Source organism: Syngnathus acus, chromosome 4, assembly GCF_901709675.1.
Source record: "Syngnathus acus chromosome 4, fSynAcu1.2, whole genome shotgun sequence".
Lineage (NCBI taxonomy): Eukaryota > Metazoa > Chordata > Actinopteri > Syngnathiformes > Syngnathidae > Syngnathus > Syngnathus acus.
This window is the reverse complement of record NC_051090.1, coordinates 563,478-585,496: the sequence shown is the minus strand read 5'-3', so window position 1 is coordinate 585,496 and position 22,019 is coordinate 563,478. Positions and strand designations below refer to the sequence as shown.

At 43.6% G+C, this 22,019-nt stretch overlaps 1 protein-coding gene across 2 annotated transcripts; it reads right to left on the bottom strand.

The window, feature by feature from the left end:
* Window positions 1–150: 150 nt before the first annotated feature.
* On the bottom strand, window positions 151–21,286 carry ddah1 (dimethylarginine dimethylaminohydrolase 1). Of its 2 annotated transcripts, none has more exons than XM_037249963.1 (6): window positions 20,710–21,286; window positions 6,111–6,210; window positions 5,117–5,190; window positions 4,700–4,819; window positions 2,136–2,279; window positions 151–1,298 (listed from the first exon to the last, which is right to left on the bottom strand). In XM_037249963.1, the coding sequence occupies exons 1-6, from the start codon at window positions 21,001–21,003 to the stop codon at window positions 1,182–1,184; spliced, it is 849 nt and encodes a 282-aa protein (XP_037105858.1). In that variant the 5' UTR covers window positions 21,004–21,286; the 3' UTR covers window positions 151–1,181. The 2 variants fall into 2 exon arrangements, with proteins under 2 accessions (XP_037105858.1, XP_037105859.1); XM_037249964.1 differs by lacking the exon at window positions 20,710–21,286 and adding an exon at window positions 17,389–17,531.
* Between the last annotated feature and the right edge of the window lie 733 nt (window positions 21,287–22,019).

Genomic DNA, 22,019 nt, shown 5'->3' with positions numbered 1-22,019 from the left:
ACTGTCAATTGGATACATTTCTTGGATTCATTTGGTGTCCTCAATATTGGTCGACGCTGACAAACCAAACAAATAAAAATATATACTATATGACGTCAACTTCTCTACTACAGTAACAATAGGGAGTAACTGTATTCATAGTTCAGAAAGATCAGTTGAATGCTAACTTTATTATGTAAATTAGACGGAAGAGTATTTTCACTTACTAAAATAGCAATCCCATACTACTCTGAAGCAAATGATGTGAGATTAACAGAGACAATCACAACAAAGAATCAGCAGATGGTTAACCAGTGCAGTAAATTCAGTGAAATGAATCACCAAAGAAAAGAAAAGACAATGAAAAAAATCCACAGATGAAATGGTTATTACCTCATTGTGTACAGTGACCAATGGAAAGAAAGAGCAACAACAAAAAGCCTTTGATTTGAATCAGTAGGGAAAGAAAGGCTATGACAGTGAGGAGGTACGGAACAGCAATTTCAGACCAACGAATTATCCAGGACCATAAAAGTTGATCCCCCACTGGGCAAATGCTCTCACAATTTGCAAATGACTCGCGCTGCTATGATGCTTTCATCCGGCCGGCCTTTTGCCAGCTGTTGCCGGGACAATGACTACTTGATCGAACCAGAATCACGTTCGGAACATAAAGCTGTCTGAGTCAACAGCACGGAGAGGAAGATGAAGCTGAAGACTTTGAGTTAGTGTTTACTGGCGTCGCAAGCCTTTCCTCTGAACAGAACAAACCAAATTCTTTCCATGCTTCATCACTGCCTGCTTGCCCATACGCAAGCAGCACCTCCTGATGTCATTTCCTCAGCTCGGCTCGGCTCGGCTCGCAGTCGTGCCGAGAGGCAGCGCAGAGCAAACGGGTCGGCCTTTAACGTACAAATTGTCAAATACATCGCTCGCAAACTGTCATTTACTAGAGCAAAGTTAGTATCTCAGTCCTCCCTAATACTAACTGGATTTGAACATGAAGAAAGCCAATGACTAAAATAGTTGCACCTTAGTCGAGGCTCGACTTCAACAACCTGAAACATATTCTGTTAGGTACTCTTTGATTCATCAATAAATTGAAAGGAAGGTTCATGTATAAATCAAGAGAATGGATCTGCCCATATTCTTCTCCACACTACATCTGCTTATCCAGTGAGTTTCCCCAACAGAGACTGTGTTTAGTTGCTGGACTTCTTATCGATGAGCACGGAGCAGCATGTTAGCGCACCGTCCACTTTGACTTTCTCACTGTTGGGCACGGGGTACAGCTTGTAGTCATTCAATTTGTCAAACACCTGTGGAGGGGAAAAAAGGATTCACAATATTCGGTCTTTTAATCGTCATCATTAGTATTATTATGATAACACCTTGGCTCGTATTGGTATAAAAGCTCATTGTGGAACAGGTAAAGAACGGCTGCAGGATGATGGTCCACCGCTATGAATACTTTTGCCCCTTTTTACACCAGGATCCAAAGCAATTTGGGGTAGGTCTGAACTTTGTCATTTCTTACGATGCCAGATGGTCTGTCTAGGCTTTGATACCAAAGCTGAAAGAATGCGATCGAAAAATAGATTTTATGCTCAAGACGAATCCCGTCAGTTTATCTTCGGGGAGGAAAACTGACTCTCCGCCACGGGTCTCAATCCAAATACGCACATTTTTCGGAATTCTTCCTTCTAAAAATAGCTGGCACAGCTGGACTTTTAACCACTGAGTACATTTTGAGGTCCAAGTTCTGTACATGCAGACTGCAGGCTACTGGATTCAATTTCAGCAGATTCTTTTTTGGAATGAGAACCGCAGCGCCTAAAAGAACAAAACAAAAATACCCAAACACCTACAAAGCCATCACACCAACAAAATAACTCAAATTCATTCTTGCGGACATGCTAAGTCATCTTGTGCATGATTCCATTTTGAGAATATTTACAGCGAGCCCAAAACAAATCTCGCTGGAATTGGGACAAAAGCCTGTAGTTAGTTGGCTCGAGCTCCAATAATACTCTTGTTTTGGTGATTCGAATCGTTGCATTTCTTGGTATTGTAGTGGTGACTCAAATCCCTTGACTGGATCGTTCCTTTCAAGAAAAGCAAAAGTGTCTCCTGGTAGTTATTGGGCAAAATATTACCTTGACACTTTCTGGATATTCCTCTGCTGTACAATGCAGAAGCACCTGTCCTTTATCGGGCAGGTTCATGTAGATGCAGTTGGCGGCCAGGTCGTCGGGCACCGTCAGTTTGTCGTAACGATGATCGCTCATTTGTTGCATGATCTACGACAGACACACACAGGAGATTAGCACAGAGAAATCAGAGTCCACACCAATTGTGGAGCTAGACCAGGAGCAGGCGAGTTGGGTCCTCGACATCCGCTGTCCTGTCCCTTCCTCAATACACCCCATTCAAATGATTCTGTAGAAGCTTGATAATGAGCCTCATCGTTTGAAGGAATCAGGACAGGAGACTTTGAAATCAGGTAGGAGCAGACTTGGCCAGCCCAGCATAGACAGCCGACACAGGCCTGAATTCTAGGTCAGCATCACAGTGGTCTGCAAAAGCACTCGGAGGTCTGTGGGGGGGGGGGGAAGATGAGGGTGCTTAATGGCAAACACAGGAGCAGACATTCTTCTTCAGCAGATGTCATTCTTTATGTAATCTAATGGTGCTGAAGGTGGGCTGGGAGGAGCACAAGTCAAGATGAGATGACTCCCATGATGCTGGGAGGAAGTGGAACCGACCGAGGCAATTGATCGGAGGGAAAGCAGGTGTCTCATTTTTAACAGCAGACTGTGTGTGTGTGTGTGTGTGTGTGTGTGTGTGTGTGTGTGTGTGTGTTAGGATTTGTCTGATTATTTCCTAATGATCAAAGCAAAGAAGTGTGACTCATGGCTGCATTTCTACAAATGTGGCCACACACAAAGTTGTTTTTTGAAACATCCCACTGCCAAGAAACATGAACAACATCCGCCTGTTTTTATGATATGTACATAGTAGTGAAGTTGAGCCTTGTACCCGTTATTGTGCTCCTGTTGAATAAAACCCATGAGTTGACCGAGCGCTTTACAACTACAATTTAGGTATCATTAAAGAGTGACATTGAAAAGGAGTTCCAGTTTAAGGATGGACAGGTAGTGACTACAGTTTTGGTGAGGCTCGCTGTGCAGGAAATGAAACTAAAGGTGATGTAATATCCTCAGACAGACTCCCAGGTAGCTCACTAGGGGGTAGGGAGGGGTAGGGTTGGGGTAGGGAGGGGCGGCGGCTGCAGCAGCAGCAGCAGCAGCAGCAGCAGCAGCAGCAGCAGCAGCAGCGCGAAATGAAAACAATCTTCATGTGCGTGACCGGACCGCCCAAGCCGCCTCTCACACACAGGGGGATTAGATGGGAGGCCAAATGTTGACCACAGTCTTACTGCAGCACGTCTTTTGCTTCACATTTCACTTTATATATGTACGTATATCTTCTTCTGCTCTTCAGTCCGGAGGCACAACTCGAGTTGAGACCTTCACTGAGGAATCCACACTATAAACAACCTCCAGGGGAACCCCAAACATCATCCATTGGTGACCTCATGACTGAGTAAGGGGTAAGCTCAAATGAGAGCGAGAGCGAGAGAGGGTGCTGCAATCTCCGTCGGTATTTAGGGGAATGACTTCATTGTGGTGAAAGGGAAGGACGGAAGATGAAGTCCATCTGGTCAATGTGCATTCTTATTGGGAAAGCTAAACACATGCTTATAAAAATATTTACACCAGTGTAAAACAATGAAGTATATATATATATATATATATATATATATATATATATATATATATATATATGAGCTCATCTTACTACAGTAAGTTTCATGAATAAACCACAAGACACCAATTTGAAAAATGATTCCTCATCCAAAGATAAAAGAACGACAGCCTGATTGTCGTAACCCAACAGACTATTCCAATTTGTTGGAACTTTTGTTTTCGAGCGATGTATACCCAATAGTATTGCACGATGATCAATAAAGAGCTGTAAAACAGAAACTGCTGCAAGTGGGCCAGAATGATGATTTCGTCATACCGTCACAGGCTTTGTATCTTAAATAAGGGCTAGGCTCCAAAGAATAATCGTGGGAAACTGCACCCACTCCAATTCCAAGGAATTCAGTCTGAATCAGTAGACGAGCAATGATCACGTGATTCACATGAATCAGCCAAGGCAGATCAGATCTTAGTTGACAACAATTTGTCACCTGTCCATAGAAGAAATATCATCCAAGAAGAACCCGCCGAAACATGTCAGGTAAATGAACCTAAAACAAATTGTTTGATATAGAAGAACCAGTGAAGTAATAGTCAGAAATATCATCCCATCCGTCATTCCTTCCACTTCATCTGTGGTGTTTGCATTGGTTCATTTTTCTTTTCCTGCGCTAGCATTCAAGCTCTTTAATCGGACCTTAGCTAGTATGTCGGATTGCCCTAACCCTAACCCATTCACAAGGTTTGCGAAATGATGAGTGTGAATGTCCATTCAGTCGAGAGGAAAAGAACACATTCCAGCAAGGTTGAGCCAAGAGGCTATCAAAGAATTCCAAAAGAAGCAACGTCTGCTGTGCCAGTTGAAAGACAATCATTCAATTCTTCCCATGAGCACAGTTGGCAAAATCATCATCACGGTGAGATGACGCCATTTCCGTCAACACATTGCATACTTTGAGGCTTTTCTGAGCAGGTTCGCTGGAGCCGATGACAATGAGGCCCGGTCCCCCCATGCTGCAGAGGCTCTTCAGGTGGAGCTTTTCCATCACGGGCACAGTGGACACGGCATAATCCTACAAACGGAGAGAGGAACCGTTGGATTTTCATTTCCGACATTCTTTTCGAGTGTTCAAGTTCCCCTACAGAAATCGGAACTTTGGCACATTTCAGTTTACTTTGGACATTGTAACAATGTGATCAAATCCCCGTCATTTCCCTTATAAAGGCTGCTGCGTTTATGAGGAACATTCTTTGCTTTTGTGGGATGAGCAGCAGCGTTGGAGTATGTGGCTTGTGGCCAACAACAGTTTGCCAATTTCTTTGCCAATGACAAAAGAATTTGCTCACTTACGTCCATGACTTGATCTCACCTTAAAGGCATCAGCGAGGATCTCGGCTCCTCTTTGATTGGTCCGTTTGGAAAGGCCAACAAAGAACTCTCGACCTGCAGAGACGAACAGAAAATGATCAGGAAGGCTAAAAAAACTAAACAAAACATGACTTTGACCCAGTGCACACAGCAAATTCCATACTTGTGTTTTGTCCGGAACAACTTGACCTCAAGGCCATCAAACACCTCCGGGATGATCTAAAGCAGAGAGCGTCATCCAAGTCTTCTCCAGCAACCTCAGAAATACTTTTGTGGACAAAACTGGTAGGAAGCCTAGGTGCAAATGGCCAAGCAGCTTCATATTGTCTGCCATTTTTCATTTCTGTGGCTATAATGGCATTGGGACAATCATTTACTGCAAATGACATCTCACAAATAGAATCTGAAGAAGAAAAAAAACACCAAAAGGGTGCTCGGAACTCCAATTGCCGAACACTGCAGTCAGCAGAGAAAAACACGGCCAACACGGCAGAGGACAAAAAGAGAAGCGCGAAATGGTCCGAATGCCTGGCGTGCCGCGTTCATTTATCCTGCTGACTCTTGATTTGTTATTAGCTGGGGCCATGCCAACGAAGCTCTTGGAAGCATGCCATGTGTTGTCTCGAAATCAAATCAAGTCCGTGAAGTGGGCTTGCTTGCTTGCCTCCTTGGTAGTGGTCAAGACCCACTATTGACCCACATTTTAACTGCTGAACTGAGAGAAAATCTAATCGAGCAAAATACGCTTGCTTCATCAGTGCAACTAAAGGTTGACATCTAATCGAATCCACGCTGATCCGATTTGACGATGCGGCGTGCTACGTCGTGTTTTCACCGCAGATTATGTTCAGGGGGAATTTTGCTTAGTGCGCCGAGGCACAGGGTCACCGTGGTGACGTCCCGCTGTGGAATGTCTCGGAGAAGAGAAGAGACTCCAAACATCAGACCCACGATAGTCTGTTGGCAAATATGATTGGCAAGAATATGGTATTTACCTGTGAAGAGAACATCTCCTCCATCCAATGTAGCACTCTCATCAGTCATTTCCACAATGTTCAGATTGAGATCCTTCAGGGCACCTTTCATCGCCTCTGTCTGGATAAACAAGGACACAAATCAAAATACATCGAAACGAGCTCGCGCTATCAACAACTAAGAGATGGAAGCGTGATCTGTAAAACACTCCTTGTTATCTTCAGAGTGAATGGTATACAGTTGAGCCAACAATGCATCAACAGGATGAAGCAAATAATTCCCAAGATCTTGCTGGATTACTTAACAGCATGTGGCTTCCTGTGTGTGAGGCCAGATGCTATGAAACAAATTCTTTTTTTGCAATGACGTCATTGTAACGAGCCATGAAATGATGTCATTTTCTAAGTCGGATTGAAAAGTGTTGATTCCAGATAAAACAACATCAGATGGATTAGCCTGCCCTACGGCTGGCTCCTGCTCACCCTTTTTCTTTCTCTTCAGCATTTGAAGGAAAAGCGATGGACATGATGCTACATTTTCAAATGCATTCCTGAGACGGAGAACGCGAAAAGTCACTTGAGCCATTTGCCCTCTATGTGAACTCCGAGCTTCTGCGGGTCTTTGTTTGGCTGCTCCATGGCTGATTTGCTGGAGTGTGATTTTACTGTCCTGATTTGGGGTCCTACAGGAGTAGTTTCCAAGGCCAGCCATGTTAGAGAGAGAGAGAGAGAGAGAGAGAGAGAGAGAGAGAGAGCATCAGTGTTTCCACAAGCCCTATCTCATTATGACCTCAGCCTGTTCACTGTGCTTCTTGGCTGACACAATGCTTCTGCTTCCACTTATTGATGCAAGGCTAAAGCATGAGGTCAGACAGGTAGAGTGCCATGCACTTTCCAAATAACCATACAAAAGCACAAGTGAATGTGCACATGTTTCCACCGAATTACAAAATCATACATTTTAGGAAGGAAAGCCAGCACAACAGTTGCTCTCACATTCATTTCCTGCTTTCCGGTGAATAGGTGATCCAGATTTTCCTCGACATGGTGAGGCAAAAGCATCGAAATTAAACGGGTACGCATTGCATTAGGAGCACACCAAAAGAGTGGCTCCCTTTCACATACGCTGCCAGGCCAGCCATTTATTTCCCTTGACATCATTAGAGACGATAAGAGAGAGACTTTTTAGTCGACTTTATCACTATGTGAAGCCAGATTGTATCTGCACAGTGTGCTTTGACATTTGACTCTTCACACGGACGGGCCTTGAAATTAAACCCATTTCGTAGCAAAACTAAATAGGCCAGTTCTATCTCTCAATGTGAGCAAAAACCAATCGCTCCCTTCCCGAGTGCCGCCCCTTTGTAAAAGCATTCGGTCTCTCTTTCTTTCTTAGAGCTTGGCGAGGCGACACAAGGTTACCCTGCACCCTGCTTTAAATGAAAAAGGACTTTTTTGGCCTTTGAAAATTCATTCCAAGTCCACATTCCTCCAACTAAAACCTTTTATTTGGGCTTTTCTAGATGTTCTTGTTACCCGCTAAAAAGACATTCCATGCATTTGGTAGCATTCCCAAGATGTCAAAGATTTTTTCCGCAGCAGGTTTGCAGTCGAGTCTTTGTGTAGGCTTTCATGAAAGTGATAATATTGTAACGCTATGTTACCGATTCAAAATATGCTGATTTGGATGGCCAGAAAAGTGCCCCCTGTTCATAATTGTGTCGTTCTGCTCGACATTGAATGTAGAACAGGCTGAGTTCACATGTTTTGCCCAGTTTAAGAACGGAGAGGAAAAGTACCCCGTCACGTTTGTAATGCCAACCAGTGGCATGCAAAACAGACCCTGGGTGGCATGGCATGGCATGGCCTTGCCTAATTCCAAAAAATCCTGGGTAGATGTAGGAACATACCTGTGGTTAACCAAGCCACGACACGACACGCTCCCATCATCCCCACCTTTCTGAACAGCATTACATAAATGTTGAAAAGTCGGTCAATCCCAAGCCATGCACAGGACCCTGGCACCACAGCCACCACAACCATTTGGCAGCCTGCCTCCAGTAAAGGAGCTATTTAGGATGAAGGTGATACCGAGAGGAAGCTGAAGCAACATTGCGATAGGTGTGTACAGTGTTACTCCCGATTCAAGCTCGCTGTAGAAAAGAAAAAGGGTGCTGTTACTGTCACATCTGCCAGGGAGGGTTTTTAGAAGCACATATGCTCATGTTAGAGGACGAAATGAATGGAAAGTGCCTGAATGCCTGACAACTGTCACAAGAAGTTATTTTCCCCATAAGCGCTCAGGCTTTCCGAACGCTGCGGTTAACCAATGCTTATTAGCCTTACAGAATCAAAACTTGGCACCCTCCTGGCATGTCCCAGAGACGATTCAATTGAGACTATGAAAAGGAATTCCCGTTGTGTTAGTTTTACATCTGCCAGTTGAGGCCTTTCAAAAGCAAACCAAAAATACCCAAAGCTCCCACATAATATTAAAGTGCTTTGTTTCAACATTGCTCAAGTCCACTGTGTGTGTGTGTGTGTGTGCTTGTGTGCTGCAGGAGAGGAGAGAATGTCTAAGCAAACATACTCATGGTTGGAAAAATGGCATCTGGGAGCATGACCTACCACGTGCAAAGGAAAAAATGTCTCTTGATGCGTTCACAATTCCCGAAAGGAAGGAGGGCATTTGAGACAGAGATGCCGTGTCAAGATTGAAGCTCAACTTGAAGGCTTCCTTCTTTCCCCTTTTGATCACTTTCCTCCCACACAGGGATTCCCTTTGGTGTGTGTTGCTCTAAGAAAGAGGAGCCTAATATGTTGTGAAGAGAGACAGGAACTCCAGTCAAGTCAGACAATGGCGACCTCACTGCATACGAGAGGCACTGGCGACCAAACTAACTTGTTGCATGCATATGCAGTAACAAGTACACCTTCCAAGCACCTTTCAAAGCATCCTGTGCCAAGATTGAAGAAAAGCTCTTGATGCCTTTTCCTATCTGCATCGTTGCTCAAATGCTCCGGAGGTCGAATCCCTTTGTTTTATTCAGAGAACTAAAAACAGCCTGGACCCTGAAGTGCGTTCCACAGAAAAACTGAACCCATCATACCACATGGTTCCGCCCACCTCTTTAAAAGAATGCGATGGACGGACGGATGGATGGATGGGTCCCAAAGTGGAAAGAAAAGCACGAGGGTTTGCCTGGCAAAGACGAGACTAACTGCCTATTATGAGGGATTTCCCAAAACAGCCCTGTAATGTGAGCTGACAGCAAGGGTCTCAAGTGGAAAACCAAGAAAAGGACGATATGTTCTCATCTTGAAAGGGGGGGAGAAGAAAAGAAAAACAATGGGCCAAAAGATTTCCCAAATATCGGCAATGATGGTCTTTTCAGCACAGTTGTTTTCCATCATTGCATGAAGCTAGCAGTCAAATGCTAACCAGCCGGCGCAGATCTGCTCATCTGTCTGCCTGACTGACTGACTGATGGCATGCACACCGCGGTGGTGGCTGAGAAGTGCAAACTTCCTTCCAGGCAAAGATGATACACAAGGACTAATGAACAGCTCATTCTGAAGTCTCGCAGCAGTAGCAGTAAGACGAAGAAAATATCACAGAAGACATGAAGGATCTTTGAACCAAAGGTGAGCCAGGACAGACGTGTTACTTGTGTTTAAAGGTCACCATCCTGCCCATTGACCATTTTCTTCCACTGACCAAACTGTGAATGTGACTGTGCTTGCTTGCTTGCTTGCTTGCTTGCTTGCTTGCTTGCTTGCTTGCTGTCATTTCCACCAGCTGCTGTTATTCACTCCATTAAATCCTATTGAGAGTTGGGCTGAATTCAGGCACATGTCATGACTCCACTCAACAGAAGTCAATTAGCAGAATCGAGTCCACAAGTCGAGAATTTGCTGCTCGTTAAAAGTGGACACCATCTATTTTCCTTCAACTTATGCTAACTTTACCACGAGTTAGTCCTTTCCAACTTTTGTCTTTGAAGCTCCGAATGTAAGCCACATATGCGTGTCTGCGATGGCCTCTTGCACCGTGCACGGCTGTGGAGCGGGCCCACAAGGCCACGGAACACCCCTGAGCTTCGCCTCAATAACATTAGCACTGCTGCAGCGAAACCAGACAGACTGTAATGGAAACAGCCCACTTTCCAGACACTTGAGGGAATAGCAAACCTCTCTGCCTGATCCCTATAAAAGACACAAGAACTAAAGACGACTAACTCTGGTCTCCCACCCACTCAGTTAGTCTGGACAAGCAACCCAACGTCTGGGCATTCAAAAAGAATGGGCTGGCTGGGCTGGCTTCGAAAGTGATTTGAAAAGATGAAAGTCTTGTTTTGGATTCCATCACATTGTCCTTGATTATTTTTAATCAAGCCCTTCAAGCGGCTTTTCACTGAGCAGGATTCTGTTTCTTTGGTCGTTCGTTGACTGACAGACCTTAAGTAAGGACCTTGTAAGGAATGTTGCCGTGATTAAACACACTTGTGTAACTGTCAGGAGTGGGGAATGATACTTTGGGATCAGCACTGTGAAAGGGTGCTGATTAGCCTGTCACTTTTTGAATCCCGCTTGTTTACACTCTGCAAACTACACACAGAACCTGATTACATAAGCAGAGATCAGTCGACAGTCTTTCCAAATAGGAAGGAATTTAGGACATATGAAACTTGCATGGATCATTTTTTGTCTCAACTTCTACATTCCAATTTCTCAATAGGTTTTAAGTTACCCGTTTGTGGGAAAAGGAAAATGCTAGTCAAAAGTGGCCATTCGGTGCAATTACGCTTGTTTCGATTTGACAAAATGCAGACGTTGCTGAGGGGGAAAAAAATGCATCTCTTTTCTGAAGCGCTTAACTCGTTTGAGCTAGTTGCATGCATGGATTGACATTTTGGAGCATGTGCTTGATTTGTGATGTCATTCACCTCAGATGGCTATTTCAAACAAAGTGGAGTCATCAACTTGAATACCCACCCGTACGTAAATGGGTAAGGGTTAAATAAGGATATAGTAGGTACTGAGTAATAGTCATACATTTGGCACCAATGAAAACAATCTGTTGTGGCTTGTCCCAAAATGACATCCCAGCAAGGCAGCACAAGCCATCTTTCACTTCAGCTCTCATTCCAACCTTGCTCTTTTCGATCTGATAACATATAGTGATGCTCAAAGCTCTTAAAGCTCATCATTCCGAACATTCTCAGGATTCTGGATGGTGTGACCTCATGGGTAGGAAAATATCCCCCGGCCTCGTTGCCTTTGCTTTAACATGGAAACCTAAGCTTGCAAAGAACGAACGACTATGTGCAAACTTGACTGCGGCTGCTGTACTTGCGAGTGAAAACAACAAGTGCGAGAATGTTTTCACTCCACTGTGCAGATGGCTCCAGCGTGCAAATTCCAGATTCAAGTGTGAGGGAATATATATATATATATACGTGTGTGTGTGTTTATTGTGGGAGAATTGGCGATGTATGCCTCTCACTGGAGCACATCATTACTGGCCGGTGATAAAAAGAGGAGATTGTGATTCCCGGGAGTGCTCATTTGGCAGGGCTTTATTGAATGACCGAGGGTGGACACCATTAACTACATACATAGCGAGGAGCTCAACACGTGCTTATCAAACGACAACGTTCAAATGATTAGCTATGGGATTGGACGTATTTTCAGCAATGCACAAAGGTTTACCTTAATACCAAGAAATTGAAAACAATGAAAGTGCCAAACTATTTCCCCAAACCAAGGTGGAAAAACATGTAAGCACAGATGGCTGCCCTTTTTTCTTTTTTACTGAAGGCAAGGATCCATTCCATCAGCGTGAACGTTATAAAAACAAACTAGAGGATGCATAACTGAGGTTTTCCCCAGTCGCAAATAAAAGTTTGAATTTGAAACTCCAATCAATGAGTTCTGTGCATTGGTGCATATTGTGTAGTAGCAAGTTTGGCGCTTCTGTGAATATTTTGCAGAGGTGATGAGACTTGGCGATGGTGGAGAGATGGCAAGATCAGAGGTGGATCAGGAACGCTAAAGTCAGATTAAAAGAAAGCTTCTCATTCCATTCCACTGGTCCATGCCAGAAAGACAAACACACAGTGAAGCTCCTCTCCTGGTGGTAGGTCTGGTCTGGAACATTTTTCTCATTCTTGTTGCCTCTGCACTGTGCTCATGCTGTATACACTCCTTTGCTTTTGATGACGGACACTCTTTTGGGGCTAAAAACAAAGCAAAAACTGTCGCCTCTATGGCCGCCGCGTTCGTTTACACTGAAGTCAAGATACTACGATCCTTATTTATGTTTGCCACATCTTCCATTTGTCAATAAATCCTCTTGTGCTAATAGGAGATGAATTACGTGTTGAAGATGAGCAAGAAATAATCAGCGAGATATATACATCTATATATATATATATATATACACACATCTATATATATATATATATATATATATATATATATACACATCTATATATATATATATATATATATATATATATATATATATATATATATATATATATATATATATATATATATATATATATATATATATATATATATATATATATATATATATATATACACATCTATATATATATATATATATATACACATCTATATATATAGATATTCTATATATATAGAGATAAAGGATGACAAAGCTTTGCTCCAACGTAACGGACAGAGCGCATTGCCAGCTCCATCTTTTTGCTATAAACTGCGGAAATCAAGACCAAATGTGGTCTTGCACAAAGTCACCCCGGAGGAAAAAAGTCTGACTTGAGAGATCATTGCAAAAGCTTTCCAAATCCCTTCCAATTTGTTATGATTTCTGGCCCAATCTATTCAGGAGTTTTCCCAAAGATGTCTGTCGGTGGTTCCTTTGTTATCATCCTCTGATGTCATCGACTCAATCTGAGAGGATTACACAGATTCCCCAGGGGCTGGCCAAAGGAAAAATGTACATTGACAAAGTGCGGCAAGGATGACAGGACATTTGGCTTCACGTTCATCTCCTTAGACTTACAAAAATCAACACCCATTGTCAATGCTCAACCATGTGTTTTTGCACATCCCAAAAAAATGAAACCCTATCCTGCATGAGACAGCAGGATATAATTAATGTGATGGTGGTGGGGCGTAAATGTGAAATGCCCATCACTGTAGGAAAAATCCATTCAATGTTTGTCTTCCATTGGTCATTGCCAAATGGGAGAATTACAGTTGGACCACCGCAATGTTTACGGATCATCAAGACAGTAGAAATGTGTTTTCAAGCTGGAAATCATATAAAATATGAAAAGATTAAGGTTGTTTCATTCTGTACTGTCACTGCTTTAAACATAAAAGTAATCATCATCAAAAACAAAACACACACACACACACACAGACTGTCAACACTATTAGTCATTGCTTAAAAAAGGACATCAAATATGGTGGAAAGAAAAAACAATAAGGGCATCAATGGAGACAGAGCCAAAGATCCATCTACCAATAGGGCTGTGCATAGTAACTATTTTTCCAAATGGTGTCAAACAAAACAAACTGAAGGGGAGATTTTTTTAAATAAACCTTAAATATGATCATATAAAAGCAGACATGCGGTCAGAGGATCAGAATGTTAAATGGGAATGTCTCACAGGCTCCCGATGTGTGTGTGTGTGTGTGTGTGTGTGTGTCTTAGCTTAGACACAGGGCAGGTGTGCTTCAAGCCATGGAAGAATCCCTGTTCATGCGCTGCCAGCCAACCTATTCTTGCGGCTTCATTCACAGCCAAAGACAAGCAAAGCCTGGTAGCAGTGAACAACCATCCATCATTGTGTGCCCTGAGAATCAACACACACGCACGCACGCACGCACACATCAGCAGCAGCAGCAGTGTGTATTTCTGGAGGTCAATCTTATTTTTCCAAGCATGTTTCTGTCATTATCATTCCTGAAGTGGCTCATGTTTGAAGTCAGACAGCCCTACAAGAGCACAGCGAGTGAGTGTGTGTGTGTGTGATGGCTATGAAAAGATGATGGCGAAAGCAGGTGCTAGGACTGAAACCACAAGCATGAAAAGTGGGGAGGGGGAGCAACAACAAAGGAAGCTTAGGTTTCCGGGTTTTTTTTTTCCCAAGCCTAGTTTTCTGACTAGACCCCCACTCTCTTTGATTAGTTTCCACGTCCACTTCCTCTCGTTGTCTGATCGCTCAGTTCATCCATCTGTACACCTGTTTACGTCTAGTCTAGACCAGAACGGACAAAAGTGGGCGGGTTCTTCTGTTTTGTTTTTACAGAGAGCGTACATGCATCCAAATGTGGCTGACGTCAAGGATCTCGTTCAGACACACTTTGAAAGCCACGAGATGGAAAAAACAAAAATCGATTGGATTGATGGATAGAAAGATTAGCTGAATAGATGGACTGAAAGATATTTTGCTGCAATGATCCACAATCATTTCAAAAGGTAAACAACATTGTATTTGGAAAGATTGGTGCACGTTTTTTACATTTTCAAATGCTCATTTCTACATCGCAAGCTTCAGAAAATCACATCCATCCATTTCCGACAGCGCTTATCCTGTTCAGGGTCATGTATCAAGATAGAAAATCAACACACACACTCTGAAGTGAACCAACTTGGTTGAAATCAGATCTTATCCACTCAGCTCTGACTGCTTAATATTACATAAATGACGAAGCAAGGATGTCCCTTCTAGAAAGTATGATGTCATTTTTATGCTAATAGAAACAATGGGATAAAAGGCAGCGGAAGGGAACCAAAGTAGGGGAGAGCCTGAGGAAGCAGGAGAGCAATAACGTCAGAGGACAAATACCAATGTGATGATTTGATTTGGATGACATCTCTCACAAAAGCATGCCAGAGTTGACTTCAAAAATACCAGCTAGTTCATGTTTGTGTCTTTGGGTGATTCAGAGGAAAGGCAGATAATTTATTTGAGGCCTGCGGAATGCTTGAATAAGCCCCCCCCCCCCCCCCCACACACACACACACTCTTCATGACATTTTGTAAACCACATTTTGATCTAAAAGCACATTGTTGCAATAATGTCTCGTCTTGAGGATTCATCTTCAACCTCCCAGAAACTATCAATGTATGACACATGGAAGCTATTCAGGCTTAATTCTCATTGACTTGGTCTTTTTTGTGCTCATTGAAAACTTGCTCTTCATAGATACAAAACTACGATCCGTATCCACCCTTGGCAACATGGCCAGGTCAAGAGCAAACGGGAAATTGGCTTTGACAGAATGACAAGCGCCTCCGCTTATTAGCGTTTACCATAAACTTATCTAATTGCTCGGAGCAGCAGGAGCTTCCAGCAGCAGGCTTCCGGGAAAATTGGAAAGTATGGAAAAGGCGCACACACACACTCACATGCAAGCACAATTTAGTACTCATTCTTGTTCTTGCACCTGCTGTGCTTACTATTAGCTGATACTTTTTCTTGACTTGAGTTTGCCTCTCAGCAGATGTTTTCTTGCTGAAGCAGGTGCAACCATTCTGCCCATCAAAGTCAAAGTCTGCTTTATTGTCAATCTCTTCACATGCCAAGACACACAAAGAAATCGAAATGACGTTTCCACTATCCCACGGTGACAAGACATAGTACACGATATACATACAAGTAAACAACACAAAATAAAAACAAGAAGACATTCATAAATGGATTCAAATGTCCGGTATCGCCTTATGATAATAAGATCTACACAATTTGTCTCCTCTAATGTATGTTTGATATGATTCCGTGTTAATTAGTGCTGGCGGAGATGTGAGATAAGGCAGCCAATAGGCTGAAACATCATTAGAAAGAGCAGAAACAATAACACAGAAGAGAAAGTCTATTTTGGGTTTCACCAACATTTCCATTCAAATCAAACTAAGACTCGCTAAAAGCCGAGACCTGAACGTTTGTATCTTACATAAGTGACTATTTATTCACCACTGATGAATCATTTCATTACTCAGCACTCATTCTTGCCGGCTCTGTGGAAGCTCTGTGGATGAGCAAGTCGAATAAATATTGAAGAAAAAGAAGGCGTGAGAACAGACTAAGAGCGGACATCGCACCACACTGTGATGGCTGAAGGCAGACAGAGGAGGCAACACAGTCAGTCGCTCGCACACACCACCTCGCCCAACCTTCATACCTGCCGTGCCACCAGCTGGATGGAGCCAATTCCAGCAGTCTTGGGGCGGCGGGCGGGCGGGCGGGCGGGCGGGCTACACCCGGAACCGGTCGCCAGCCAGTCACAGGGCACACGTAGACAAACAACCATTCAGACGTACAATTACAGCTAAGGAGCCCACCCACGCAGGAACATGCAGACTCCACACAGGAGTCAGAATCCAACCCTGCACCTATGAACCGTGAGGCGGGCGGACGGACAGGCTAACCACCGTATATATAAAAGGAGGGGGGGGGGGGGGGAAAATTCCAGCTCTTGTATGTTCTAAGCGCATTGTTGAATTCTGGTGTCACACACATGGACAAATAAGACGTAGGTGCAAAAGAGTCAGAGGCCTCAATCCTCCTCCTGCTGCTGAGAACATTGTGGCATCGACTTGTCAAATACTGGCTCCTGACGCACACAAGTGGAAAGTAAAGTCTCACCTCTAATGTCTGAGAATGAATGAATGAATGAATGAATGAATGAATGAATGAATGAATGAATGAATGAATGCATGCACAGTCTGTAGCAATCTTTAAACGACCCGTGAAAAACGTACACTTGCGCATTTTAGCTTAAAGCAGACAACACTATTACTTCTATAAACATGACCGACACTACTTGACCCAGTGATGTGTTCTAAGGATTGCAGCCTACGGCCTTCAGCAATCTTTGCAAATGTGTGTTTAGCAATATGAATGAACTAACAAAAGTCGCTCGACTCGGTTAGGTAAGGAGAGTGCACATTTAAATGTGTCAAAATTCAAACGTAGGTGTGCCGCCACAATATGATGTCAGAAAATGTCAAGGTAATAAAACAACATATTTGTAAAGTAAACTTTGGGCTGTCAGGTGACCTTGAGCAGTTTGTTAATAAGAAGTCTGATTGTGGAAAAACAACTCTATCAGACATGGCATGTAGGTCCCAATGGAGGAAAAGGATTTCAAATGTGGCCTTTGAACAGGGTTAGTTAGATGTGCTGTAAGACAACACAACAGTCAATTGATCGTGTTCAAACTTGAACGTTACGCCACTCCTTGTGATCTATTTCCAAACTAAAAAGCGCTTGCAATTGCAGGTGTAATTAGCCTCACCTACAGCAAATCATATTTCATCATTTGGCTGGCCGGGCATGAGCTCATTGGAAAGAACGCCATTTACGGGCACGCAGCAATCATTTGGAAAAGTAACACATCCGAGCGAGCGCCACATGGGAAAAGCACCGTCGTGTCAGCTTCAGAATAAGAGGAAGTTATTGTCGGCAGGCTCCCGCAAAGTGTCAAGTACTAACACGTTTTCACCCCCCCCCCCCCCCCCTACATGTTTCGGGGGCATTTCGAGGCAGCTTAGGGTCTGAGACTAAAGAAAAATACTGATCAAAAAAGCTGAACCAATGGACCTTCTTGAAATTGAGAGATTTAGTTTCATTTTTAATTTAGTGCCAGCAAGCGTAAACTCAAAGGGCAGTGGAATTGCCAAAGACATTTTGTCCTTCATCAATTTAGGTCAGCATGATTGCAAAAGCTGCGATGACATTGAGGGCATTCCAATTGCTATTGACATGTCACAACAGCATCACAAGAAACAAATCTTGATGGATGACTAACCCTATTGATTGGAGATGACATGCCATGACTTCCATAGACGTTAACTTATTTGATATAGTTTCAGTTGAATGTGTCCTAAGTTTGAATCCATTCCTCCTAAAGAAAGTGAAGTCTTTTTCTCTGCCCTCTCTGAGCAAAATGTGAGGAGTTTTTCCTCCCCTCCCAACATCACCATGAATGGTTACTTCCTGTGGTCTGACATACCAAAGCAGACATTCACACACCCCCGGTGACGGCCGGCTCAGTGCGACTACGTCATCTTGCCAGACTGAGAGGAGTTTCTGTTTGCATGCTGCCCTGCAGCCTGCTGCATCTTCTGAGGTGACGGAAGGAAGGAGGCCGCCCGCGTATATGGGAAGGGGGTTGTCTGGCTTGCTAACTTTGCAGACTTGCCACATGCCTATCCAAGCCAGAATGGCTATGAAGTCATAGCCGTACAGTACAAGTTAGTACCGTAATTTTCGGACTATAAGTCGCGGTTTTTTTCATAGTTTGGGTGGGGGGGCGACTTATACTCAGGAGCGACTTATATACATATATATGTTTTTTTTCACTTTTTTGAGCATTTTATGGCTGGTGCGACTTATACTCCGGTGCGACTTATAGTCCGAAAATTACGGTATGTCAAATCATTTGATTTGAAATATAGAATTACTTTTAATACACAACGTAGCAGGGCTAATCTTTTTCTTACTAACCTTTCAACGCAACATTTCAGTCTTAGTGACAGGATGGGAATTTACAGTCACTATCAGTAATTATTTTTGTTCGCTAAACACAACAGTACGGATTCATAGATGTCAATGTTCTCGAGCTTCCTGTCAATATTTGCTATCGTTGAACTTGACATGACTGCCAGTAACAAACAATTGCTGTTTCTCAAGACCAATTTACAATTTGCTTTGTCTTGAAATGTAAATTTGAGTGCATATTAAAAAGTCAAGTGCAATGAATGCAGCATATAGTGGGAAAAACGTTGGTTCAGTCACTGCGCATTCACACATTGATGTCAAATCTCCCTGAAGGAAAGCAGGTTCATTCTATGAAGCAAGTCATATGAGTGGCAAGGATGGCTAGGAATTGAAATCTGCAGGCTGTCTAGTCAAAACAAGGTGTGCTGCACTATGCCATTAGTATGGGAGGGGGGGGACTGGCTGCAAAACCAGAAAGCTCTTCTCATGGGACTGAACTGAAACGTGTCATCTACAAAAACATCAACTAAATATTGGGTCTGTTGGGTATCATTTTCCATCCTGTCTGCACACCTTACATGATTCGGAAGCTTTTACATGTAGCTGACTCGAGGACTTTTTAGCAAACATTTTACAGCAACTTATTCTGTAAAGCAGTTCCAAACTTGGGTTTTAAATTGGACTGCCAAGTCAGTCCTGGTAACTCCAGCTTCTTCCACCTTAGGCAGCAGCTTATGGTAAAGGCCTTCTTTCCTCAACAGCACTTTGAAACAGTAGCTGCAGCTACTTGCTTCACATAAATACAGTTGTATTATAAAACTCTGTACACACACATATACACACACACACACATATATATATATATATATATATATATCTGCTGTGTCTATCCCCTGTGTCCCAGCGCAGAGTCTGTAACTAAATCTGACTGATTTATCGAGTGAATAATCAATGTTGGCCATTGACAATGTTGTAGTGTACAGTGCGGAAAAAGCTGAACCAATGACAAGTGTATCCCCACAATGGCAGGAACATTGAGGGAACTGAAGACATCAATGTCCTTATCATGTGTACTACAAATCAAAGACAAAGCAACAGGACAGGCAACCTAGGCAATTGAGGAATAGCTCACATTGGCCTATTTGATGTGACGGGCTTTCGTAAAGCGCTTGGCTACGGTGAAAGCGCGATACAAATAAAGATGACACATAATGAGAATTTATGTATACCGGTTGATTTGTAACCCGAGTATGTCAACAGCCATTTTCCTCTTTAATCTCTTGGACTGTGAAACTAGTGTTGCCTCGATCAATATTAGTCTTTTGGACTGTTGAAACCATTGATGTCCCGATCAATCATTTTGGGCGTGCTCTTTCCACCACCTCCCATTTCTTTCTTTTCAACAACATTTTTTTTCCATGAGGCTTTTCCCCTAAAAACGTCATTTGATTCATTCACCTACGGTACCTTTGACTTTATGACCTTTTCCATTTCTGACCATTTGCATAAAAATGCACCTTGCGCAAGGTGCTGCAAAAAGATGTGAATTGAATGTGGTGTGATGAGGCAAGGTTTTTTCAAGGCTGTGGCCCCTCGGAGCCATTGTGCCGAATAAAGTGACCCTGATTTGAATTGACAGCCACTTTCACAGAAGCCGACCAACCGTTTTCCCCATTGTCTCTGTTTTGGCCACACTCGGAAACGCACTCACACACTTTGTGCAAGCATGAAGTCCAGCAGCAGCTGCGGCGGCGGCAGCAGCAGCAACCAAAACAATGCACAATTGAAGACAATTATCATCAGCAACAGTCGTTTGGGCTATTGCACATCATTGAGCCAAAGCAGCCCCAAAAGGACACATTTTGCATCAAATTGAAGCAAAATGCAGATAGGCATGTGTGCAGTGTGGGTTGCCTTTTTGCAGTTCAATCAAATGTTTGGAGCAGGAGACAGTCTATGCACTAAACTATACATTCCAATCGATGATCATGTGCAGCGAGAGTTATTGATCCAATGAAGTCAAGGTGCATGCCCACGTTCTCATCCAATGTTATTGGCGCTGATGCAAAGCATATGTATGTTGCCATGCACTTTGCCTAGCCATGCACCTACCTACCTCTCTCCTCCTGCTCTCTGCACCCGGTCTGGTGATGAGCGCCGTGTCCCCGCACACCACGGCTGCATCTTCCACGAACACGCAGTCCGGCAGCGTCTCCTCCGCGGGCAGTACCACTACCTCGAGCCCAAGCGTGGTCCTCAAGATGTGCACGTAAGCATCATGCTCCCTTTGCGCTTTGGATAAATCCACCTCAGCCTGGCAGGTCCGGAGCGATTCTTTGGCCAGAGACGTGGGGATTCCCCGTACGATAGCGTGGGTGTAACAACCAAAACCTGCCATTAAACCGGCCATGTTTCCCTTTCACTTGATGCGCTCAACTAAAGGGGGGTGGCTGGCTGGCTGGCTGGCTGGCTGGCTTTGGGGTGGGCTGGGGAGCAATCAAAGCTTGCAGAGACCAATCAGTGAGCACCGTCACACAATGGAGCCCGGATTCCTGATTGACCACCACGTTGGCCTTAATTCTTAATTGACAGCCCGACGGCATGCAGCTTCATTGAGTGTCAGTGAGCCAGCCGCGCTCAAGCCTCCCGGCGGGTGGGTCGCCTCGCCTCGCCTCGCCGCGCCGCGCCACAAGCAAGCGTCACGTGTGAGAGAAAGAGGCGTTGAGTCCAGCAAGTGACAGCTGCTTCCACGGCTCCAGCTTCCGACAGAACTGCACCTGAAAATAGCCTCGAATAAGCAGTATTCCGTTTCGTCGAGCCAGCCTTAGTAAAAAGTCATGCATGCAAATGACATCCAGATATCGATGACATGGCTCAGTAAAAAAGAATAAGAATAATAACTGTCACATCACACATTTGAGAACAGCTTAAGCTGCTGTTCGTGCAATTGGCTCGCTACCAGTTCAGGGAGTTCGTAATGAATAGGATCTTTGAGATGATTTCTTTAACCTTTAGGCCAACTTCTTCAGTTCAGGAGATGTAGCGGTGCTTCTTTTTAATGTGTGTACTTCTTAATCACAGGGTGCATGTGAGGACTTTTGCCTTAAAAGATCCAACAGTCATTTGAACTGAGAACCAAACGATGCAACTAACAATCATTTGTGACGTTATTACGAGATGATGCGTACTAAAACATCATTGTTCAAAAACACTTGCTGTCCTGCAGTATGTGGGGTGTTCTGCAAAGCAAAGAAATACAGTATGGGCATGTTGGAAGAAAAGCATTCCCACTTGTATCATCTGAGGCAGGTTTTGGGCTCAGTGAAGCAAGCGCTCTGCATCCACGGAATGTTTCTTCAGAAGCACATTCTTCCACTGCAGGACCTTGGTTTGTCTTTTCTTCTTCCAGGTTCCCTCAATTATCTC

Bases quoted from the DNA above. Each gene is read 5' to 3' on its own strand.
- ddah1 (XM_037249963.1), bottom strand. From the start codon at position 21,003: ATGGCCGGTTTAATGGCAGGTTTTGGTTGTTACACCCACGCTATCGTA. The intron at 6,211-20,709 runs GTAGGTAGGTGC...TTGTTTATCCAG, and splicing joins CAGAGAGCAGGAGGAGAGAG to ACAGAGGCGATGAAAGGTGC. The intron at 4,820-5,116 runs GTGAGATCAAGT...CTCCGTTTGTAG, and splicing joins TCCTCGCTGATGCCTTTAAG to GATTATGCCGTGTCCACTGT.